Source organism: Budorcas taxicolor, chromosome 17, assembly GCF_023091745.1.
Source record: "Budorcas taxicolor isolate Tak-1 chromosome 17, Takin1.1, whole genome shotgun sequence".
NCBI classification, from domain to species: domain Eukaryota; kingdom Metazoa; phylum Chordata; class Mammalia; order Artiodactyla; family Bovidae; genus Budorcas; species Budorcas taxicolor.
The window spans coordinates 51,959,008-51,983,804 of NC_068926.1; the positions used below are offsets into that span (position 1 = coordinate 51,959,008).

The 24,797-nt window shown below is 43.9% G+C and overlaps 1 protein-coding gene across 1 annotated transcript in view; it reads right to left on the reverse strand.

Annotated features, from left to right (window-relative positions):
- DNAH10 (dynein axonemal heavy chain 10) overlaps nt 1-24,797 on the reverse strand; it is a 159,102-nt gene that overhangs the window by 84,284 nt on the left and 50,021 nt on the right. Inside the window, exons 22-35 of the mRNA XM_052654682.1 lie at nt 24,126-24,242; nt 23,940-24,042; nt 22,414-22,592; nt 20,293-20,504; nt 18,332-18,485; nt 16,051-16,284; nt 14,965-15,087; nt 13,369-13,602; nt 10,321-10,544; nt 7,564-7,833; nt 7,242-7,425; nt 5,194-5,328; nt 3,928-4,080; nt 1,221-1,409 (exon numbers count right to left, since the gene is read on the reverse strand). Coding sequence (XP_052510642.1) covers nt 1,221-1,409; nt 3,928-4,080; nt 5,194-5,328; nt 7,242-7,425; nt 7,564-7,833; nt 10,321-10,544; nt 13,369-13,602; nt 14,965-15,087; nt 16,051-16,284; nt 18,332-18,485; nt 20,293-20,504; nt 22,414-22,592; nt 23,940-24,042; nt 24,126-24,242 — 2,511 coding nt within the window. The remainder of the gene's footprint in view (nt 1-1,220; nt 1,410-3,927; nt 4,081-5,193; nt 5,329-7,241; nt 7,426-7,563; nt 7,834-10,320; nt 10,545-13,368; nt 13,603-14,964; nt 15,088-16,050; nt 16,285-18,331; nt 18,486-20,292; nt 20,505-22,413; nt 22,593-23,939; nt 24,043-24,125; nt 24,243-24,797) is intronic.

The window sequence follows — 24,797 nt, forward strand, 5'->3', positions numbered from 1 at the left end:
AGACAAGAGGATTGCCAATAAGAGCCTTCACCAAAAAACTGCAGAGAAGCAACCTAACAATCCTTTAGTTTAAAAATATTTGCTATTTTGTACCTTTTCCAGAACCTTCTGTGGAAATGTATGTGTACAATCTTTTTATATACATTTTAAGACATGATAAAGGCATTATCCCTATATATTTTTGCTTTTGTTAAGAAAAGTTGTTTGTTTGTTGTTTTTTGCTCATAGCTTACTTTATTTTTTGAACTTTTAATTTTTATATTGCAACATAGCCAACAACGTTGTGATAGTTTCAGGTGGAAGGCAAAGGGACTCAGATATACATATACATGTCTCCATTCTCCCCCCAAATCCCCTCCCATCCCAGGCTGCCACATCACATTGAACAGAGTTCCCCGTGCTGTACAGTAGGTTATCCATCTTAAATATAGCAGTATATTTTTAAAGCCACATAGGGCATGAGGCTTAGTGAAAAAAAGCCCACCTCAAAGGGTTACACGCTGTATAATTTCATGTATAGAACATTCTAGAAGTGATGCAATTGTAGTGATAGAGAATGACTGGCAGTTGTGAGTTAGAGTTGGGGGCAGGGTGCCACCATTAAGGGGTGACATAAGGAGTTTTTCTGTGATAATGAGACAGTTCTGTGTCCGGATTGTGGCTCCAGTTGTTCTATACATGGAATTAAATGTCACAGAACTAGACACACACACAAGAGAGAGAGGGAGAAGGTGAAACCCAAATAAAGCCCATACATGAGTTAATAGCATTGTGTCCACGTAATTTTCCCAGATTTGAGGGTATCACTGCGGGAAGCTGGATGAGGGGCCCCTGGAACTCTCTGGACTCTAGCCCCCACCTCCTGTGAGTTAAATGGTTCCAAAATGAAAGTTGTCATTTTAAAAAGGGAGGGAGAGGACCTCCCCAGTGGTCCAGTGGCTAAGACTCCACACTCCCAATGCAGGGGGCCCAGGTTCAATTCCTAGCCGAGGAACTGGAAACCCATATGCTGCAACTAAAACCCAGCGCAGCCTAATAGATCAAATGAATATAAAAAATTAATTGTTCCCAAAGCATTTATCATTCATTATTTAATAAATGGGAGGGAGAGACCAAGCAAAACTATTTGAAGAGTCACACAGAACGAAAATGGCCCAGGCCCCAGTCTGAGCACAGACTCAGTTGGGGTCCGGGGCCACGGGGCACTGGGGGGGCCTCACCTTGGCCCAGAGGAAGCCCTCGGAGAACAGCATGATCTCGCAGATCTGCTGCAGGTCCGGCACGATCACCACCACCGGCCGGAAGAGAGCCTTCACCGACTCGGGCAGCTCCGTGCGGCCCGCGTAGCCAGGGTTCATGGTGATGAAGATGCCCATTCTGGAGTCCAGGGAGATCTCTTGCCCTTCAAACTAGGGGACAAGAGCAAAGGAAGGAAGGGTTATACTGCTGGCCAGCCTGCCAGGGGAAAGGTGGCCTGGGGAGCCATGTGGCTACTCGTTTTCATGGATAAAAAGCAGACATCACCATCTGTGTCTTGCCCCTTCCTGGTGATAAATGCAGAGTCCTCATGCTTATGACCTCAATGTTCTGGGGAGCAAGCCTCAGTCAACCCCCAAACTCTGATCCAAATCCAGGGTCTGTCGACTTAAAAACTAGTTGATGTTGGGAAAGTGTGCAGCCAGGGGTTGATTTGAGGCACTTACTCCCTCTGAGTCTCCATCGTCCAGAACACCCAGCCCATCACTTTGCACAATGTGGATTTTCATTCATGTTAATTGTCATTTCTCTTCCCATTCCCACCTTTATCCCCATCTGGCTGCCTGGGTGTCACCCATACCTTTCCCACCAGAGTCCAACCTCAGCATCCTTTGAGAAACCAGCCTTGGAACTTCCCTGGTGGTCCAGTGGCTAAGACTTTGAGCTCCCAATGGAGGGAGCCCGGGGTTCAATCCATGGTCAGGGAACTAGTTCCAGCAAGCTGCAACTAAGAGTTCATATGGCACAACTAAAGATCCTGCGTGCCACAACTGAGACCTGGCATGCCAAATAAATAACTAAATGTGTGTGTGTGTGTGTGTGTGTATATATATATATATATATATATTTTTTTTTTTTTTAAGAAACCAGCCTTTGTCCTCCAGGTGCTCCATGGACTGACAAAGTACAGAAATCTCTATATTTTGAGTCTCTTTAGCCTACAGTGAATTTCAACTATCTCAACTTTCCTCTCTACTAAGATTTTACTGTTTTGTTTCTTTTAATGGCCCATCAGACAGACAGAAAACAGAATTCTTATTTTTATGAGGCCCAGGCTGCCTCTGACAAGAGGGCAGCCCAGCAGGTATCTGATGATGGAGGCTGCTGTCTTATCTCCCAAATCTGCACTGAGACCACTGTCATCCATGCCTCAATGTCTCATGTGAGTCCCAGAGCATCCCCTGGAGATGACAGACAGGCCTGCTCTTAAAAACACAGCTTCTAGAAAACCAAATGCATTGTAGGTTCAATGTGTCTCCCATGGCAGGCAGTAGTAAGCTCAGTCCTAAAATGTTTCAGAACTAATGAACTAGAAGTCCATCTAGAACCTTCACTGGAATCCTCAAATGTTTAATAGGACCCACTTTAAATAATCCTCTGACCACCAGCAACACTAAGGTCCAGGGAAAAAGCAGGTGGGGAGGCCACAGAGGGGCCCATAACAGAGTCCTCACAGCCCAAGCTGAATTTGGTTCCTGGATCTTCCAATGAGGCTCTGTGGGGTCTTGAAGGATGTATAGGAGTTTTCAGGTGAAGGAGGGAAAAAGGACAATTTCAGGCAGATAGGGATGCATTTGGTGTCCCAGGGTCTGATATGTCTGTGGAGCAAGTGTCCTAAAGTGACAAGGGTGGAAGGGCATGCAGAAGCAAGAACAGTGGCCAGAGGGACGGTAGAGCACGTTGGGACCACAGAGGGCCTCAGGGTAGGGAAACGGTTCAGCCACTCTGGTCCCTGTTGTCAGGGGACGCACCCTGGGCCACCTAAATTACATAAGATCACGTTTCTCCAAACTCTGATCCATTTTCATCTGATGTAACTTAAAGCAGATGTCCCAAACTTGAGTCTACAAATGTATTGTTGGACAGGGAGAGATTAGTACAATCTCAAAAAAAAATTAAAATTGCCTTTTCACTTTAATAACAACCTTAAAAATCTTGGTCATGGGACTTCTCTAGGGGTCCAGTGGTTAAGACTCTATGCTTCCAATGCAGAGGGTGTGGGTTCAATCCCTGGTCGGGGAACTAAGATCCCACATGCTTCATGGTGTGGCCAAAAAATAAATGTCCACAGAAATGGTTCTTATTGATCCAAAATGACATTAAAAAAAATTTGGTCATTATAATGCCCTAACTTTACTGGGTCTGAAGGCAAAATTTCTTGTTCATTGCAATAATTTCTACTGAAGACATTCTGATTCAATGGAATCTTGATTTCTCTTAAGTCACTTTTTCCCAAATTTGGGAAGTCATTAAAAACATCTTTTGACCTTGAAAAGGGACCTTATACTTCATTTACTTGAGAATATGGCCCTGCCCATCACTATTAGCCATGTCTGTAATTTACTTTTTAATTTATTTTTTGGCTGTCCCATGAAGCATGCAAGATCCTAGTTCCCCAACCAGAGACTGGACCAGTGCCCGTTGCATTGGGAGCTCTGAGTTTTAACCACTGGACCATCAGGAAGTCCCATGTCTGAAGTTCTTAGATTATTACAGTACTTAATTATCAAAGATAATCACTGATCACTTGGGGAAACCCAATTATCTCCACATGAAAGCAGAAGTCAGGCAGATCTACATCTGGGGGAGCCTGGTCTGGATAGATGACTGTCCACCGTCGCATGTTCCCATCCTGGGGAGGATCTGGGCCAGCTTCACACTTATCCTCACCTGGAACGTGGTTAGCTGATGGATCAGAGCATTTCTTATCGTCTGAATCTGGGACGAGATGACTGACAACACAGAGGCATCGATGCGATTAAACTCGTCGAAGCAGCCCCAAGCCCCACACTGAGCAAGGCCTGAGAAGATCTTCCCGACAGCCTAGGACGAAAGGAATGTCAGGACAAGGGCAATTTTCATCTTTAAAATCACAAGCAATCCACGTATGGATACAATTTTCTAAATTAAAAGCAAACGATGATTATCAGATTGGCAGAGACACGTTCAGCCAGCCGCTCTACTAATGGATCTTCCTGGCAAGATTTCCAAGGCCTCTTGTGGGCCAGCTCCCAATCATGGGATTTCACAAATTCAGGATTTTTTTAATTTTAAAAAATTTTTATTCGAGCAGGGTTGATTTACAATGTCGTGTTAGTTTTTGCTGTACAGCAAAGTGAATCAGTTATACACACACACACACACACACACACACACACACACACACAAGTCTCCATTGTGTTTTAGATTCTTTCTCCTATCGGCCACTGCAGAGTACTGAGCAGCGCTCCCTGTTCTATGCAGTAGGCCCTTATTAACGATCTATTTTATATATAGTAGTATGTACGTGTCCATTCTGATCTCCAGTTTATCCCTCCCCCTCCGTAATCCCTGGTAAACATAGCTTTGTTTTCTACATTTGTGACTCTAGTATTTCTGTTTTGTAAAGAAGTTCAAAGATTTCAAAAATTAAGGATTTTAATGTAAAAAAACCCTCAGATTTCTGGCTTCTCTTGAGATGCTGAAAAATCCAGCAATACTGGGTCCTCTCTTCTTGGTGACAATTGACCTAACCTGAACACCAGCGCCTCCTTCCGATGGAGCTTTGCTTTCCAGTTGCCACAGTCACCACCACTCTCTGTGTATGTCTGCTGTTTACTCATTTACACTATCCACCTGACTCCAGTGGGCATTTAGTCTGAGACGCTTGCTCTACATGATGCTAACAAAGAAATACATCCAAGTTCCCAGACTGTGATGGTGAAAGGTTCCCCACCTCCAGCTGTCACTATGTCACTTCTTGGAAACATATGAGATAAAATGCTTTCACCCATGTCCTCCTTTGAGCTCTTGGCCTAGGAAGACGGCACTAGAAGTGATGTCAGGGTATCGACGGCTGTACCATCCTGAAAGCATCCCATCTCATCTGCCCTTGGAAGTTAAGCAGGGTTGGGCCTGGTTAGTCTTTGGATGGAAGAAGTGACACCAGATCCTTACTTTGTAATCCATGCCTTCGCCGCAGTTGGTTACGACACAGAGCAAGCCCAAGGCTTTGGCCAGGTCCTTGGTGGTCTCGGTTTTGCCGGTACCTGCTGGGCCAGCAGGAGCCCCACCCAGATACATGGACAGTGCCTGTCAGAAGCCAAATACAAAACATGTGTTGTCTGCCATGGAAGGAAAGAGGTGTCAATGACCAGTTCATGACAATCTATGTGGAATATATAAATGGTAATGGACCAGCTCACACTCACCTTTTCTGACAGTGACCCTGACCTCCACTGACCTCCACTGACCATTCCACCCCAACCCCCTGTTATACAGGGACCAGAAAACCAATGACTCCACAACATGCTGGACTCTGTACCTACCCTAGCAGTTCCCAGAGCTGAGGCTCATGAGAACATGGACTTATGTGCAGGGAAGGATTCATTTTGCCCAAAGAAAGGTTTGGCCCTTTGTCTTTGGATCCTAGGAGCTGACCTCTAAGGCCCCAGAATGTTCTGCCTCAGAAGAGTCCTTGTTTATCTGGGGACCTCGGGCCACGCCAGACAGTCTAACAATGTGATTTATGGTGGAAGCCCTGGATTACGTGGCATCAGCAAGTCAACTTCAAGAGGATCTGGAGACTAAGGTCAGTCATTTAGAGGGGTCAGTCTTGTATGTATGACAAGCCCCTAGTTAAAACCCAAGGCTCCATGGGCTTCCCTAGGCAGCAGAACTTCACACATAGTTGCTGGAGAAAATGATGCTGTCTGGACCGCTGAATTGAACAGGAAACTGAAGCTTAGACCTGGTCTCTCCTAGACCCTGTCCTATTGCTAAACGTAGGCCTCCCATCTCCCATTGCTGATTTTTATCTGTATCCATTTGCTATAAAAACCATGTTGTTGCTATTGTTCCTGCTGTTTAGTCAAGTCGTGTCCCACTATTCGCCACCCCCATAGCCCACCAGGCTCCGCTATACATGGGATTTTCCAGGCAAGAATACCGCAGTGGGTTGCCATTTCCTTCTCCAGGAGATCTTCTTGACCCAGGGATTGAACCCACATCTCCCCCATCGCAGGCAGACTTTTTTTTTTTTTAACCACTGAGCCACCTGGGAAGCCCTATAAAAACCATAACCATGACCACAACGGCTTTACTGAATTCTGTAATTCCTCTTAGCAAACTATTGAAACTGAGGGTGGTTTTGGGAGCCACCGGAACTTGAAACAGCCCAATCCCAAAAGGTAGCAAGTATGTCATATTCCAAATGGAACTTCTTTTACAGATTTTTAAAGAACGACCTTTATCATCGAACCCTTTTACTATCAGCATTCGTTTCCCAGGGCTGCCATAGCAAAGTACCCCCAAATTGTCTGGCTTAAAACCACAGAAATGTGTTCTCTTACAGTTCTGGAGGCTAAAAGTCTGAAATTAAGGTGTGAGCAGGGCCACACTGCCTCCGAAGACTTGAAGGGAGGCTCGTTCCTGGCTCCCTCCAGTTTCCGGTGGCTCCAGGCATTTCCTGGCACGTGGCTGCGTCTCTCCAGTCTCTGCCTCTGTCTTCACATCTCTTCGTGCCTCTGTGTTCTCTCCTCTTCTTATACGGACACCAGGCATTGGTCCTAGGGCTCTAATCCAGGCTGTTCTCACCCCAATCCTTAACTAATTTAGTCTGCCAAGACCCTATTTCTAAATAGGGTCACATCTGAGGTTCTGAGTGGACATGAATTTGGGGTGGGGAGGACACTGTTCGACCTAATGCATGCGTGCTCAATCATGACTGACTCTTTGCAACCCCACGGACTGTGGCCCACCAGGCTCCTCTGTCCATGGGAATTCCCAGGCAAGAATACTGGAGCAGGTTGCCATTTCCTCCTCCAGAGGATCTTCCTAACCAGGAGATCGAACAGGCATGTCCTACCCTGGCAAGCAGGTTCTTTACCACCGAGCCACTTGGGAAGCCTGTTCAACCCAGTACACCATCACAGTTACTATCACACCTAGAGAAAAAACACATAACCCCAGGTGAATGACCCCACCAGAGCCAGGCCGCCAGTCACCTGGGTGAGCGTCAGGTAGATCCGGTCTGTCAGGGGCGTGATAACCAGCCGCCCGTTCAAACCCATGTACTCGTAGCCGTAGCCAAAGGTCCCCGTGCACTGGCGGATGTTCAGCTCGTCTGGTTCCCGGTCCCAGTAAAAACGCAGCTGACTTTCCCATTCAAACTCCCGGGCCTCGAGAATGCTGGAAGGTGAGCAACGGGGCATAAGTGAAGAGGGAGAGAGCTGAGACGGAAGAGAAAGTAGACGGAGAGATGCTGAGAGAGGCCAGAGGATGACACAGGACAGATTTCGAGACACGAGCGCCCTGGGAGGTCCCCACCTGCCCCGGATGAAAGAGTCGACTATGTCACGGGCATGCACGTCTATGATGAGCACGGTGTTGTATTTCTTTCTGTCGTTCCTGCTTAAGTTCAAGGTGATCCGGGTGACCAGCTCATCGATCTGCCGGTGCATCTTCTGGCCATAGTTCTTCATGGCCTGCTTCTCCCCCTTCTGCACTCTGCGGAAGACATCTTCCACCTCCCAGGTCCACCACACCTGGCTGGCGGCCAGCACCACCATCCCTTGGTACATGAGCATCCAGTCGACCCTAAAGGAAAAGCATGCCTTTATGAGATTTTCCCAGGATTGGAACTAAAAATGGTCTTGTTAAGAATCTATCTCTTCTGGGATTTCCTTGCAGTCCAGTGGTTAGGACTCCACACTTCCACGGAAGAGGGCATGGGTTCAATCCCTGGTCAGGGAACTAGGATTCCACAAGCATGGCCGAAAACAAAACAAAAAGGAATATTTGTTTCATACAGATGGCCAACAGGCACATGAAAAGATGCTCAACATCAATAATTACTAGAGAACCGCAGATTAAAACTACAATGAGGTATCACCTCACACCAGTCAGAACGGCTAGCATTAAAAAGTCTACAAATAATAAATGCTGGAAAGAGTGTGGAGAAGAGGGAACGCTCCTACACTGCTGGTGGGAATGTAAGTAGGTGCAGCCACTGTAGAGAATAGTATGGCAGCTCCTCAGAAAACTAAAAATAGAATTACCCTATGACCCCACAATTCCACTCCTGGACATACATCCAGAGAAAACTATAATTCAAAAAGATACATGCACCCTGATGATCATCACAGCACAATTTACAATAGCCAAGACCTGGAAACAATCTAATACAATGGAATATTACTCAGCCATAAAAAAGAATGAAATATTGGCATTTGCAGCAACATGGATAGACCTAGAGATTATCACACAGAGTGAAGTAAGACAAATAGAGTCACAGACACAGAAAACAAACTTATGCTTACCAAAGGGGGAAGGGACTTAGGTAGGGGAGAATAAACCGGGAGTGTAGGATTAACAGATACAAACTACTACACATAAATAAGCCACAAAGATTAACTGTACAGCACAGGGGATTATATTCAATATCATGCAATAATCTATAAAGAAAAATAATCAGAAATATACATATTTATGTACATATTAATATAATTAAATCACTTTGCTGTACCCTGAAACAAATACAATATTGTAAATCAACTATACTTCAATTAAAAAAAATTTTTTTTTGATCTGGAATAGGGAAGACAAAGTAAGAGACCAATAAACAAAGGAGATAAACCTCTTCTGGTTAGATAATGGAACTCCAGGCCAACGGAGACGTGCGCATGAACAGTTACAGGGGCGTGACTGTGTAAAAGAAGCCAGATCACTTGAAAGACGTGTTTTTACAGATGCTTAAAAGTTATTTAGTATGATAGGCACATTATAAGAATTTTTAACTTTTTTAAAATTCCAACAAAAAAAATTGATTATCTCTGACTACACCTCCCATGCTTCCTTGCTATAATTTCCTGAGTGTCACTGGGCACCCTTTTCTATTCTCATACAAACCTGTATAAAGACACATAAATGGGGAGAAGGGGGTGTGATGGCTGTTTTTCCAAAACTGGCATCCGGCAACACAAGCTACACTGCACCTTGCTTCTCTCATTGACTAGTTCCAGTGGGCTTGCGTCTCAGTTAGGCATGCAGAGTATTTACACTATGGGAATTGGCATATGCTCTAAATCAAAGCTTATCTTCTCAGAGAGCTAGTTTACCAGTACACCAATGAATGTATCGATATACACTCAATTACATAAAGCGATAAACCCATTTTTTATATGGCACAGAACCAAGAAGGATCCTAGTCAGACAAATACTATGCTCTGTCCTAATAATTCATTAAATAGACATTTTCAGTTTGCAAAATCAAAAAAGCAGCATGCAAAATCAAAAAAGCAGCATGCAAAACCAAGAGGACAGTGTTCCCATAATAATAAAGACTTTGTATCGGCATAAAGGCCCTGCCAAATGTACTGCAACTCTCCTGGGAAGCTATCCAAAGATGCTCTGTGTGCTTTGGGTTCAACCACATAGTAAAGCCAGCCCTCTTAGTGACTGGCATGGTTTAGCTCGGTGCCTGGAAGTTCTGAGGCCACAAAATCAAAGAATGATTGAAATTCATCAACTATTCTAAAAACAACTTTGCCATTAACCTACACATAGAGTCCATCTTAATGAACACCTGGGTTCTGGTGAGTCACTGCTGCTGCTAAGTCACTTCAGTCATGTCCGACTCTGAGCGACCCCATAGACGGCAGCCCACCAGGCTCCTCTGTCCCTGGGATTCTCCAGGCAAGAATACTGGAGTGGGTTGCCATTTCCTTCTCCAATGCATTCACCAGGTTCTCACATTTGAGCTCAGAATCACCTGGGATCTTGTGAAAACCCAGTTCCTGGGGCCCCAACCTGAGAGTTTCTGATGTAGCAGGTTTGGGGTGGGGCTCAGGAAATTGCATTTTGACCAGGCTCCTAGGGGCCCTGATCCTCCCAGTCCATGGACCACAGTTTGAGAAGTGCTGTACACAGTAATCCGTAAAGAACACAGGTATCCATCAGCTAATTTAGCTATGGCAGGGAAAGAAAACCATTTGAAATGTCAGTCAGTGTACTCCACACCCTGAAAATTGATCCCTTATTACCATTAATATAATAAAGTAACACAAATCACATTTACAATCCTACCTGGTTTTGTCTTCACAGTATCTAAAAATAGCCTCTTTGGTAATTAGCCTGTTAGTTCTTCGCATTTCGTTCAAAACTGCTGTCATCCAATCCTCCACACGCCCCTCAGCCCGGATGATCTTCCGGAACTCCATGACTTCTCCTTCTGCTGATATCATGGCAGATACCAGTTTTTCTCCACTGTCCCCGTCATGAAACCTCAGCAGTGCTATGTTGTCATACATCTGCAATACAGTGGGAGAGTACATACTGTAATACCTTCACTGGGTTCTGGAATCAAAGAACAGCCTGCAGTGCTTCATCACACATCAGGGCTGCCAGGATGCCAGCAACAGCACCAGAGACCCACACCAAATAGGTATCTCTTTAGCCAGTGACAAACGTTCATTGGGTAATTCCTTTTATCTGCACTGTGAAAAGGTCTGAGGCGGGCTGAACAAAAATGAAAAAAGAGAAGATATGTTCTCTCCCCACACTTGAGATTCTAGGATGTACACTGGGATGGAGAGGTATCCGGACACATGGACCAGCTGAACACAGGATGAGCAGAAGGAACATCATGGTGATTAAACACTCAAGGGCTGAGGAATTAGAGACCTCCCAGGAATGAGGAATGAAGACCCCCACTGTCCAATCAGGTGTCTTTGACCAAGTTGCTTCTCCTCTCTCAGCCGAAAATAAACATAATTATGGCACCTACAAAATGCAGTCAAAGGATCAAATTAAATAACGTGCATGAAATGTCAGCTCCTCAAATGCTTGGCATTTGCTGGCTATCCTCATTGTTACTAATCAGAGTAATATTCAGGGAAAATGAGTCTTTTGGGGCCCATTGCAAATCAGACAGGAGGACAGAAAGGCAACAAGCTTTAAAAAATAAAATCAGAGGTTTACAAAAGGAGCTACCAATAGCCAAAGTATTTCTAACAACACATTTTTCTACAACAGTAAAATATGTGTTTATGAAAGCAGAAACAGAATATAAGCCTTCTCCCTTTGAGAAAGGAAAACATGCAAACTATAACTCATACTTTGAGAAGGAAATCAGCATTAATTAAAGAAAACACAGTGTATTAATGTTGCTTCCCAGGTGGCATTAGTGGTAAAGAGCACCTGCCAATGCAAGAGATGTGAAGAGACTCCGTTTCGATCCCTGGGTGGGGAAAATCCCTTGTAGGAGAGCACGGTAACTTCAAGTATTCTTTCCCGGAGAATCCCCACGGACAGAGGAGCCTGGTGGCTACAGTCCATGGGGTTGCAAAGTCAGACGCGACTGAAGCAACTTAGCACACAGGCACGTATGCAGTGTATTAAGCAATTGATCCTCAGTACTTTATTTATTTGAAATAAAGTAATTGTTCCACAATGCTCTCCATCATGGATGATTTTGCCCCCAGGGACACTCAGCACTGTCTGGAGACGTTTTTGGTTTTCACAGCTGGAGAGGGATGCTTCTGGCATCTACTGGGTAGAGGCCAGAAATGCTTCTAAACAACCTACAATGCACAAGACAGCCCCCACCCCTGACATAAACACACACACACACACACACACACACAGAGGAAAAAACTGTCTGGGCCAAAAGAGAATCAAAAAGAGAGTGGATGGACTTCCCTGGTGGCACAGTGGATAAGAATCCAGAAAGACTCCACAGGCCACGGAGCAACTGAGCCCACGCACAACAACTACTCAGCCCACGCTCTAGAGCTCTCAAGCTGCAGCTACCGAGCCTGCGAGCCACAGCTACCGAAGCTCGTGTGCCCAGAGCCTGTGCCCCACAACCAGAGGAGCCACTGCAATGAGAAGCCTGCACAGCATAACAAAGACTAGCCCCTGCTTGCTGCAGCTAGAGAACACCTGCAAGCAGCAATGAAAACCCTGCATAGCCCAAAATGAATCAATAGAGTCATTAAATGTATGTCATAACTGACTGTCTGCTGTACACCTGAAATGAACACAACATTGTGAGTCAGCTACATGCCAGTAAAAAAATAAATATCTCTAGCAAGATGCCAATAGTGTCAAGGCTGAGAAACCTCTAAGGTGAAGGTGAAGGTGAAGGTGAAGTGGCTCGGTTGTGTCCGACTCTTTGCGACCACATGGACTGTAATCTACTAGGCTTCTCCGTCCATGGGATTCTCCCGGCAAGAATAATGGAGTGGATTGCCATTTCCTTCTCCAGGGGAATGGCTGATACTAAACATAGAGCTTTGATGAGCTGACCAAAGATTATTCCTGGCGCTGCTCTGATTCTCTGTCATAAGAGACAGTTTTGTCTGTTGTGTTTCCTGCCCTTCAGTATCACTCACGGATACACGTACATTTATGTAAAAGTATGAAAACACAGGCTGGAAGGAATTACATCAAAGCCATGATAATGGCTGCCTTTTGAAAGTGGAAGCAGAATTGTGAACGGGGATGAAACAGAGAGTATGTCAACTTTATCTCCATAATTTTATCTTACAAAAAAAAGAGACAAAACAAATATGACTAACTGGTAACAAGGGTGTCAGTTCTGCGGGGTAGATAAGGTTCTTTAGCCAACATCATCAGGCAGGCACTGTTCAAAGCACTTTACAAACATTAACTCATTTAATCTCTGTCTTTATAAATGTGTAGAATTGGAGTTATGTGAATTTACAGGGAAGAAAACTGATGACCAGAGAGGTTAAGTCACTTGCCAAAGGCCACACAGCAAATTCACGTAGAGCCAGGATTTGAGCCCAGACAATCTAGCTGGATGTGCTGAACCACTATCCTGTATGGTCTCTCTGGTTATTATATTTGTCCTTGTATATTTCTGCATTGTTTCAGTTTCTCTAAAAATGTTGTTTGGGGGACTGTGGAAAAAGAACAACAAATGGCAGCTCAGTGCTGGTGTGATCTCAGAGTACAGTGGATTTCATCAGATTTACGTTTCAAATAAAAACCCCAGCAGTGTTCCACAACCTTGGACTTCCGAGTTGAACCCAGCTGTGTAGCAGACTCAGATGAGCTGCAATTACAGAGCTTATGGGGACACTCCCACGGGAGCCCCCGGGGGCCGACCTTGATCATGTGCTCCTGGACACAGAGTGGGTCGCTGTTCCCCAGGATACTGAGCAGCTCGTCGTCGGAAATGAAGAAGAACCTGGGGAAGGCATTCCTCTTGGAATCTAAGTAGTCGTTCAGGCTCTTCTGGCACTTCTCCAGGCCCTCGCTGATGTTCTGCAGGTCATTGAGGCGGTTGGGGGCCTCACAGCATCTCTTGATCACAGGGTCTTTCAAAGTCTCGCCCATGATCTGGATAAAGTCAAGAGGACAACTGTCAATACGGATGGACCTAGAGAGTGTCATACTGAGTGAAGTGAGTCAGACAGAGAAGGGGAAATATCATATGACATCCCTTATATGTGGAATCTAAAAAGAAATGATACAGATATATTATGCGTGCATGCAAAGTTGCCTCAGTCACGTCCGAACTCTTTGCGACCCCATGAACTATAGCCTACCAGGCTCCTCTTTCCTTGTGGATTCTCCAGGCAAGAATGCCAGAGTAAGTTGCCATTTCCTTCTCCAGGGGAATCTTCCTGATCTAGGGATCAAACTTGGGTCTCTTATGTCTCCTGCACTGACAGATAGGTTCTTTACCACCTGGGAAGCCCTAAACATGAGTTGGCTGCTCATACTAGAGAATACAACAGCATCACTGAGCAGCAAAGCTGCTTTGAGGTCAGGTGGGCTGGGTGACAATCCTTACCCCACTAACTACTAGCAGCAGTGCCCACTGGTACCACCCTTCCTGGAAAGGACTTTAAGATGACCATAGTCTTTCATGGGTAATTTACTTAATAATAAGATGTTAATCCTAAAAATGGAAAAAAACTTCAGACAAATTATTTTTGAATGCGAAGAGTTTCACTTCAAACAAGATGTCCAGTTACTAGACAATAAATCAACAAAACTAATGTCAGTCACTGAGACATTATATAAAGTCATTGAAATGTTTTATCAGACGATTTCATAATACAAACTATGTTTCTCACAATATGAAGAGAAAATTATAAGATGAAATTATACAAAATATCGGGCTTCTCAGGTGGCTCAGTGGTAAAGACTCCACCTACCAGTGCAGAAGCCAGAGGAGACATGGGTTCGATCCCTGGTTTGGGAAGATCCCCTGGAGGAGGAAATGGCAATCCATTCCAGGTATTCTTGCCAGGATAATCCCACGGACAGAGGAGCCTGGCAGGCTACAGTCCATGGGGTCACAAAGATTCGGATACAACTGAGAGACCGAGTATGCACACACACATACAAAATATCATTACAGTTGTGTTCTTAAACCCATATACATAGAAAAATATTACATATTAAAGATGATGAAACTATGGAAGACATCTTTTCCTTCTCTTCTACACTTCCCCAAGGTTTTTAAATAACTACTACTTTTATGATAAAAAGTAAAAATAAAAAAGTTGTAGTGCCTTATGCTGGTGGCTTCCGATCAAACAGAAATTCTTACTGAAGAGATTAAATTCACATACAACGACAGAAAAAATTCAGAAGCTACAAATAGGCCAAATACTACATGTAAATACATAAGTGAAAATATCTCCGATTACTGTCCATCTTTCAAGACTAAAATAGAAGCCAGTCACTTGCCCTTTTAAATACTCTGTCAATGTTATCAAACTTCTTTGCTTCATCTGGAAGTTGTGATCTGATATCTCCACCAATAAAGATGCTTTCCAGATACATCCATTTTCTCTGAACCAACATCCAAATCTGTAAATGCACAACATTATCATCAACACAGGTTCCCAGGTACCTCAAGGTGTGTATGGCAAAATCCCACCCTAACACGGGACAGATTTAAATCAATTCAGGTCAAAAGAATTTCCATGCAAGAGGGCAGAGTAAGTGCATATGATGCTTTAGTTGCCAAGTTGTGTGTGCAGCAATAAAGACCCAGCACAACCATAAATAAATAAATTATTTTTTAAAGAGAAAGCAAATGAAGAAAGCCCATGCCTGACCACACTCTTAGCCAGTGAACCAGGCCTGGCTTCATCCCACCCCAAGCTTTAGGGTGTAGCTATATTAATACAAGGTGCCTGCCTGTGGTCTCAGGACAAACAAGGCTGTCACACAGAACTGGTGAAGTGAGCCTAGGTGGCTCACAGAGGTCTGGACACAAAGCAGGAAAGCCCCAAACCAACTAACATAAGACCTGGTTGGGTGCTTCCCAACACGATGGACTAGGTTGGGAAAACTGCAGAAACACACATCAAAGTGAAATGAGCACAGGTCAAAAAAAAAAATGTACGCAAGATGGACTTTAAAAAAAATCAGAATAACACAGAGAAAAACCCACTACCCTGTGAAAGAGAGTCTCCTCTAAAAAGAGGAAAATTCTAGTCTGAGAAAATAAAAAATAGAAGGAAATCAGAAAAGGGTTTTAAATATATGTAAATTCTTCAGTGTGATATAGGAGATGAAAACATTCTTGCAACAAGAACAGGACAGTATTAAATAAGAACAAGGGCACATGAAAAAACACCAATGAGGAGTCCTGTTAGTTAAAAATGCATTCATTGAAATAAAAACTCAGATTCACTCCTCTAATTATGCATCCCTCCCCTCAAAATAAATCAAAGAGGATCATTAGTTTCTGAGCACAAAATTGTCTCATACAAAGTTTCTCTCTATGAATCAGCTCCTTTCCATCATTTGTGTCTTTTTTCTCACCTCAATGACTTCCCCTATGAGAGAAAGCGTTTTTTCCCATTTGTGAACTGTCTGCAGGAAAGGTCCCACAAATCTGCTTCCTGAGATGCTTTGCAGGTTGAAAGTGTTGTCATCCAGGCACTGGATGATATCGTCAACAGACCCCAAGATGTGGCCTCGCTCCTGGGTGCCTTTGTAATACTTGACCACATTAAATTTCATATTTTCCCATGTGTCTAGGATTTCCTTCACAGCCTAGTCAGGAATATGAAAAGAATGGTTCAGGCATATGGGCTGAAAAAAACAACCCCAATCCAACAGCAGCTTCCTGAGTTTGCCATGGATCAGCTCCTCAACCCAGAGTTCTGGGTCAGTGTTCCAGATAAGCTGGCAATTCTAGTTGTCAGTTACCCAGTACTTGCTCTGGGCCAGGTAAGCACATGCTATACACCATCTCCTTTAGTCCTCAAAGCACCCCAGCGAGGGTGGGATTATTATTCCCCACACTTTAGCAGAGGTGGGAACTGGGGCAAGAGAAGGGTTGGCTTGCCATGCTCACTCAGCTGAATGCCAGAGCCAGGGTCTAAATTCAGTAATTGGCCTCCAATCTGCATGCTCATGAGATCCTGCCTCTGTGTTTACTGTTTAGCAAGAAGATCAAATTACAAAAAATATGTCTATTTTTCATGGCATGTTCAAAAACCACCTGTCAATAATTATATGTATATATACACAGATGTGTGTACATATGTGCCTGTGTGCATATGTATCTGTCTGTGTACATATGTATATGTGTGTGTGCATATGTACATGCATGTGTGTGCATGTATGAGTGATACATTAGTATTTATGTACACCTATATGTGTGCATATGTGAGAGCATGTATGTATATGGGCATAGTACTCATGTACATGTTGGTGTGTGTATGTGTATTTTTATATCTCTGTAGTGTGTGTGTGTGTGGATATATGTTTATATTCCAGCACAAGCTGGAATCAAGATTGCTGGGAGAAATATCAATAACCTCAGATATGCAGATGACACCACCCTTATGGCAGAAAGTGAAGAGGGACTAAAGAGCCTCTTGATGAAAGTGAAAGAGGAGAGTAAAAAAGTTGGCTTAAAGCTCAACATTCAGAAGACGGAGATCATGGCATCTGGTCCCATCACTTCATGGCAAATAGATGGGGAAATAGTGGAAACAGTGTCAGAGTTTATTTTGGGGGGCTCCAAAATCACTGCAGATGGTGACTGCAGCCATGAAATTAAAAGACACTTACTCCTTAGAAGAAAAGTTATGACCAACCTAGATAGCATATTCAAAAGCAGAGACATTACTTTGCCAACTAAGGTCCGTCTAGTCAAGGCTATGGTTTTTCCAGTGGTCATGTATGGATGTGAGAGTTGGACTGTGAAGAAAGCTGAGCACCGAAGAATTGATGCTTTTGAACTATGGTGTTGGAGAAGACTCTTGAGAGTCCCTTGGACTGCAAGGAGATCCACCCAGTCCATTCTGAAGGAGATCAGCCCTGGGACTTCTTTGGAAGGACTGATGCTAAAGCTGAAACTCCAGTACTTTGGCCACCTCATGCGAAGAGTTGACTCATTGGAAAAGACCCTGATTGGGGGCAGGAGGAGAAGGGGACGACAGAGGATGAGTTGGCTCGACGGCATCACTGACTCAATGAACATGAGTTTGAGTGAACTCTGGGAGTTGGTGATGGACAGGGAGGCCTGGCATGCTGCGATTCACGGGGTCACAAAGAGTCAGACACGACTGAGCAACTGAAATGAACTGAACTGAACTGAGTGTGTGTGTGTGTGTGTGGACATATGTTCATATGTGTACATGTGTGTATATATGTGTATATGCTTTTTTTGGGCCATGCTATACAGCATGCAGGATCTTAGTTCCCCAACCAGGGGTGGAACACGTGCCCCCTGCAGTGGAAGCTCAGAGCCCTAACCAGTGGACCACAGGGGACTCCCTGCATAGGCATTTCAAAGCTTTAAAGAAAGTACACTAAAATGTTAATAATTTATCTTCAGGTGGTGGAATTTATGAGTGGCTTATTTTCTCAGTTTTCTACCTTGAACACATTATTTCTTTAGTAAATAAGCTGAAAGTGAAACTATAAGAACAATTAAAATATTTAACTGGGGCAGAAATTCTATTTCTAGAACAAATAATACATTCTTATTCAAACATAACAGGTATCAGAACAAACAGGTTTTCTCTTTGAATTAAAAAGAAATTCTTTTTTTTTTTCTAGCCTGTTTTATAACTAAAAATAGTCCTACCTTCTCAATGGCTATCTCCTTAATGGCCGACGTCACAATCTCATTGAGAACATCCGTGTGTTTGTGAAGTTCCATAGCAAACATGTTTTCCAAGGTGAATGTCTCAGTCATTTCAAAAATCACGCCCGTTTTCTCCATAAGCTCTTTCCAATGCCTGAAGGTGCATCCACATAAAAAATCTTTACATCTACTGAGTTTAGTGATGGGTTTAATTATTCCCTCTTCAACCAAGGGCTTTGCAGGTGGCTCAGACAGTAAAGAATCTGCCTGCAAGGCAGGAGTCCCAGGTTTGATTCCAGGGTCAGCAAGATTCCTGGGAGAAGGACATGGCAACCCACTCCAGCATTCTTGCCTGGAGAATTCCATGGACAGACGAGCCTGGCGGACTATAGTCCATGTGAAAGTCGCTCAGTCATGTCCAATTCTTTGCAACCCCATGGACTATACAGGCCATGGAATTCTCCAGGCCAGAATACTGAAGTGGGTAGCCTTTCCCTTCTCCAGGAGATCTTTCCAACCCAGGGGCTAAACCCAGGTCCCCTGCATCATAGGCAGATTCTTTCCTAGCTGAACCACCAGGGAAACCCTTGGGGGTCACAAAAAAATCAGACAGACTGAGCAACTAACACTTTCACTTTTCTTTCTTCAACCACAGGATAAGTCCCATTATAATCACCTCTTGTAATGGAATTTGGAAACATGAAGACATTATTGGAATTATATGTACATCCACAGTTTTCCAAAATCCCATTCGCTGCCAGAATTAAACCCAGGAAACAACATCTAGAACAGCGGTCCCCAACCTTTTTGGCACCAGGGACCAATTTTGTGGAAGACAATTTTTCCATGGACTGAGGGGTGGGGAGTGGGTTATGGTTTGGAGATGATTCTCATAAAGACCCCTCACATGTGCAGTTCACAGTAGGGTTCACGCTTCTATGAGAATCTCAGGCCACCGCTGAACTGACAGGAGGTGGAGCTCAGATGGTCATAAGCGCGATGGGGAGCGACTGTACATAGAGGTGAAGCTTTGCTTGCTCGCCGGCTGCTCACCTACTGCTGTGCAGCGTGATTTCTATCTGGACCGGGACCAGTACTGGTCCACGGCCCAGGGATTGCGAGACCCCTAATCTAGAAGATACTTTCTCAGATGCCTCATCTTAACTACCACCTAAGAAAACACACTTTTCATTTATTGGTAACTGTTTCTGCACTGTCTCTAGACAGGTGATCCCGGCCTCTCTGGATCACTCAGCCTATTTGATACCCTGTTGTAATTTACGAGCATGCTCATGTTTGATAAATATTCAGCAATTACTAACTCTCTTCAGGTAGTGGGCTGGCAGCTGGGGGTTCAGAGTGGCTCAAAGGTAAGGCCCCTGCCCTCGGGAACACTGCTACCAACTTGGGGAGACAGGCAATGATCGATACAACAAATCTACAAATTAAATAACCGCCAAATGTTTCAAGCATTGTGAAAAAAAAACACAGCACGATAAAAAAAGGTGGCTACTTGAAACAGAAGGAACAAGACAGACACAGCACCAAGCAGCACTGCTCTTAACCCAATCTGGCCTCCTCTGAAGGTCCACATTTGCCCACGTTTAAGGTCTGATGTATATGGAATGAATGTAATAAGGCAGCTAAACATGCCACTGGACTGGCAGAATGCCAGGTACCCAGCATAGAAGCAGTAAGCATAGAATCACTAGGTTTTGTCGTACAAAGAGACGGTCAGGAAGGAGAATCCAGTTTTTCTCTCTCTCGTCCCAGGTCTAGAATGGGAGTTGATACAGAAGAATCCCTGTTGTTGATAATTTAATGGCAACTTTACACGGAAGCAATATTATTTAGAGAAATATTACTTGTATATTTCAAGCCCTGCGTTGCTGCTGAAATCTTGTTCTTTGTCATCAGATCTGGGCAAAGACATATCTCAAAGTCAAAGCTCCTCCACCAACCTGTCTCTTAGAGCCTCATGCTTCAAGTCAAGAAGTAAAGGAATTGAATCTTTGAATGCCTTCATTTTCGATTCCAAGTGGTAGGCCACCGATAAATTTCGGACCTGACGAGGCAGCTTTCTGAGGGACCTGAGAAAACTTTCAATTCCATCCTGGAGAAACTGAACATTCAGGTTGATCCAGAGTGTCTGAGACCATTCTTCCTTCGCAACCTGGAAGTGAACAAGAAATAGTCCCATCAACAAGACTGGTCTGGAAACTCGAAGGTGGTTAGAAGGGAGAGCACATTCTTAACCCTTGGGCATGCTCGCTTCTCTCCAAATATTAACATCCATTTCCCCACAACAGGAGGCTTGCCTGGTGGCTCAGTGGTAAAGAATCCACCTGTCAATGCAGGAGATGCAGGTTCAATCCATGGGTGGGGAAGATCCCCTGGAGAAAGAAATGGCAACCCTCTCCAGTATTCTTGCCTGGGAAATCCCATGGACAGGGGAACCTGATGGGCTGTAGACCCCACGGGGTCACAAAGAATCAGACACCACTGAGCAACTAAACAACAACAGTGATCCCACAACAACCTCAAATTCACAAAGGAAAGATTAACTCTAAGGTTCTCAAACACAAACAAAAGCATTCCAACTTTTTTAATCCTTCACAAAAGGCTTAAAAATAAGGCTTACACAAAATTTTAAAAGGCTTACACAAAAATATGGCTGTATCTGAGAATGTGTGGGATCCAAAAATATGCCTTTCTTTCTTTCAGGGAAAACAGAAAAGCAGCATGTTAGAAATCAGCGTTTTTAACTCAGGTAATCACGGGGGCCTTAACATATGCACTTCATTCTAGCGCTGTCCTTTTCTGACAAAAGAAGCTAAGATTACAAAATACCAGCAACTTAGATACTCCTGCTTAGTTATCATAAAGAAAAGACTTTGTGCTGTAGCTCCCTGAGGTTGAATGTAAAAAGTACTGTCTTACATACAGTTTACCATCTCGGGTGGTTGGCATTTGCAACCTGTGACATCCAGGCTTGGCAGAGTTGCTCGAATCATGAAACATATTTGACAGGAAATTATGTCAATTCATGTAATATGTGTCTGGTGATTTCTTTTTTTAATTTTTCTGGGCGTATAGTTACTTTCTGATGTATATGTCATGTTATACTTGTGTGTTAGTCGTGTTGTTTAGTTTTGTTAATTTCCACTGTACAGTAAAGCGAATCAGGTATATATATATATATACACATATGTCCCCTCTTTTATGGATTTCTTTCCCATTTAGTCACCACAGAGGGCTGAGCAGAGTTCCCTGCGCTGCACCGTACATTCCCATTCGTTTTCCGATTTATGCATAGCATCACCAGTGTATACATGTCAGTCCCAGTCTCCCAATTCACCCCACACTCCTCCTTTCCCTCTTGAGTCCCTGCGTTCCTTCTCTGGAGACACTAGAGAAAGCCTGTGCGCAGCAACAAAGACTCAGGCCAGCCAACAAATAAATAAACGAGAAAAATGTTTTAATTATTTTGACCTCACATCCCCTTCACCCACCAGTCCTCATTTCTCTGCTTCTCTTTGTAACAAGACTCACTGGAAATATCGTCTATACTTGGCGTTTCTAATGGCTTTCTCCCCATTCTCTCTGTTTTTCAGAAGCTTTATGGAGAGTTTGCGGGGGTACGATAAAGCTGCACGTATTTCAAGTGTACAGCTGACATGTGTACACATCTGTGACACCATCAGCTCCATCTAGATAATGAACGTTTCCATCACCATCCCCCTCAGTGGTGTCCTCCTGCCGCTCTGTAATCACCCCCTCCTGCCCCTCTCCTTCCACCCCACCCCTAGGTAACTGACCTGCTTTCTGCCAGGAATATGTACAGTGGAAAGCAGGACATTCATAGTGTTAGACAGCCATCACACGCCCATCAGGTTCCGGAACTCGCTCCACACCCCAGATGGAAACCTTATACCCATTAGCAGTCACCCCCCGTCACCTTCTCCCAAGATCTAAAGTGCGAGTTTCTCTTAAATCTGCCCCAGGCTCTTAATGACTATGACCTCAAAGTCCACTGAGCCACATTCCCTCCACGGAGACCAAACCTGCGGGTGGACGCTTACCTTCAGTCCTTCATAGAGCTCGTAAATCACCTTCAGTCCGCTCATTTCCTTCTGCACTTTGAGCAGCTCTGGGTACATCGTGATTGGAAGATCAAAAAGCTTCTCAGCATTAGCCAGCTCCTGACGGTTCTTTTCATGTTTCATCAGCTCTTTATCGAAAGTGGCTAAAAGTTCTACTCCTAATAAAAAAGTAAATAAATAAATTCATACTCAGCAGTGAAGAATTCACCTGCTAATGCAGGAGATTCGAGTTCAGTCCCTGAGTTGGGAGCATACCCTGGAGAAGAAAATGACAACTTACTCCTGTATTCTTTCCTGGAGAATCCCATGGACAGAGGCGCCTGAGGGGCTGCAGTCCACGGGGCAGCGAGACAGTCAGACATGACTTAGCGACTAGCAACAACACCGTCGATTTACGGCGTTGTGCAACCTTCAGCGCATAGCAGAATGACTCAGTCACACATATTTCCACTCTTTTCCAGATTCTTTTCCCATATAGGTTTCCACAGAGTATTGAGTAGAGTTCTCTGCGCTATACAGTAGGTCCTTGTTGATTATCTGTTGTATGTATAGTAGTGAATACAACCCCAAACTCCTAATTTCTTGCTCCCCTGACTGCCTTTCCCTTTTGGTAACCATAAGTTTGTTTTTGAAGTCTGTACATACTTTTTTTGATAGATAAGAAGTGATTTGTTAGCATAGGATGCCTGTATAAAATTCACAAGCAGGCAGGCAAGTGTTGGAATACATACAATCTTAAGGTGTACAAAACTGAATAAGAAATCCTGGACAATATGCAAAATTATCACATCAGCCATAAAAGCCAATTGGGAAGACAAATGTAGAGTGACCAGACTTTATCTCTCCATCATTCTAACTAAATCCAGAGCCCAGTTACTGCAAGCTCCTCCAGTGAGAAACTTCTATCTTCTAAGCATTCTTGCTCTAGGTGGTCTCAACTTGGGCTGCAGATTAGAATCCCCATGGGAGCTTTTAAAAACTTTGATGTCCAGGGCCTTCCCTGGTGGTCCAGTGGTTGAAAATCCACCTGCCAATGGAGGGGACACAGGTTCGATCCCTGGTCCAGGAAGATCCCACACTCTCCAGAGCAGCTAAGCCCATGGGCCACAACTCCTGAGCCCACAAGTTGCAACTGCTGAAGCTGGTGTACCTAGAGCCTGTGCTCCACAGCAAGAGAAGCCCCCACAATGAGAAGCCCAAGCACCACAACCAAGAGTAGCCCTCGCTCGCCATAACTAGAGAAAACTCACCTGCAGATAAAAATCAGAAAATAATAATATATACATTTAAAAATGTTTGTAAACCTTGATGTCCAAACCACCCTTGAGATCAGTGGAATCAGACTATGTGAACCTGGTCCCCAGGGAGCAGCGATCTTTAGAGATCCTCAGAGGAACCCAGTGTACAGGCAAGCTTACAAACCACCACTCCATCCAATCTCCCCATAAAAATCTTAAGCAGAATGTCTTCAAATGCCCCAGTAAGACCAATGTGGATATGCTTACCTCTATCAAGATCTTCACCTACAGAACCAGGGCCTTCACGATAAAACCGTTTTGCAAAATCCTCTATCTGCTGTCTGTAGTTTAGTATTTCACCTCGAGTAAGCTGAGGAAAGCAGAATTGCATTAATTGAGCCCACTGGGTATTTTTCAACATCTATATTCAGAAGGTGAAGCATTTAAAGGTACCTCGGTAAACATTCGCTTTATGCCTCCCAGAGCATGCTCCACATTCACTGAATCATTGAAAAGGTTTAACCACATGCTCTCAATATTGTCAGCCAGTTCTTTCTCTGCATCAGAAGGCTTAAAAAAAAAAAGAACAAATAATAAATGACAAGCAGGCTTGGAACTGAAATTTCTGGTCAAGGCTACTGTCCTGGGATTTCTGCATCTGGGTAACAGTAGAATAGGCCATTTGAACAGATGTTGGTTGACAAATTAGATATTTATAATCCAAATAAAAATCAGAAGAATGTAATTTTTTAAAGAGATAACATAGGTAGGGAGAGAGAGAGATAACGTAGAGAGATAAGTCATTCATAAAGTAAAACTGAGCTTCAAATCAACTTCATATGATTTGAATAAGGTTATCTTGACCCATTAACACATCCAGCTGTGCTGTCAGAAGCAAAAATAAACCTCCTCTGATGAAACATAGCATCATGAGAGGCCTCTGATTCTCTTTATAACTTTTCATAAATGATGTCCAGAACTCAATCAGAAATAACAGAATGAAAAGGACATGAATGACTTGGAGGAAATCAAGAGACACAAAGACAATATCAGCAGATAGAAATGGAGCTATCTAAGACACAGAATCGTAAATGATTTTACTTAATAAAGAGAACAAAAGACAGA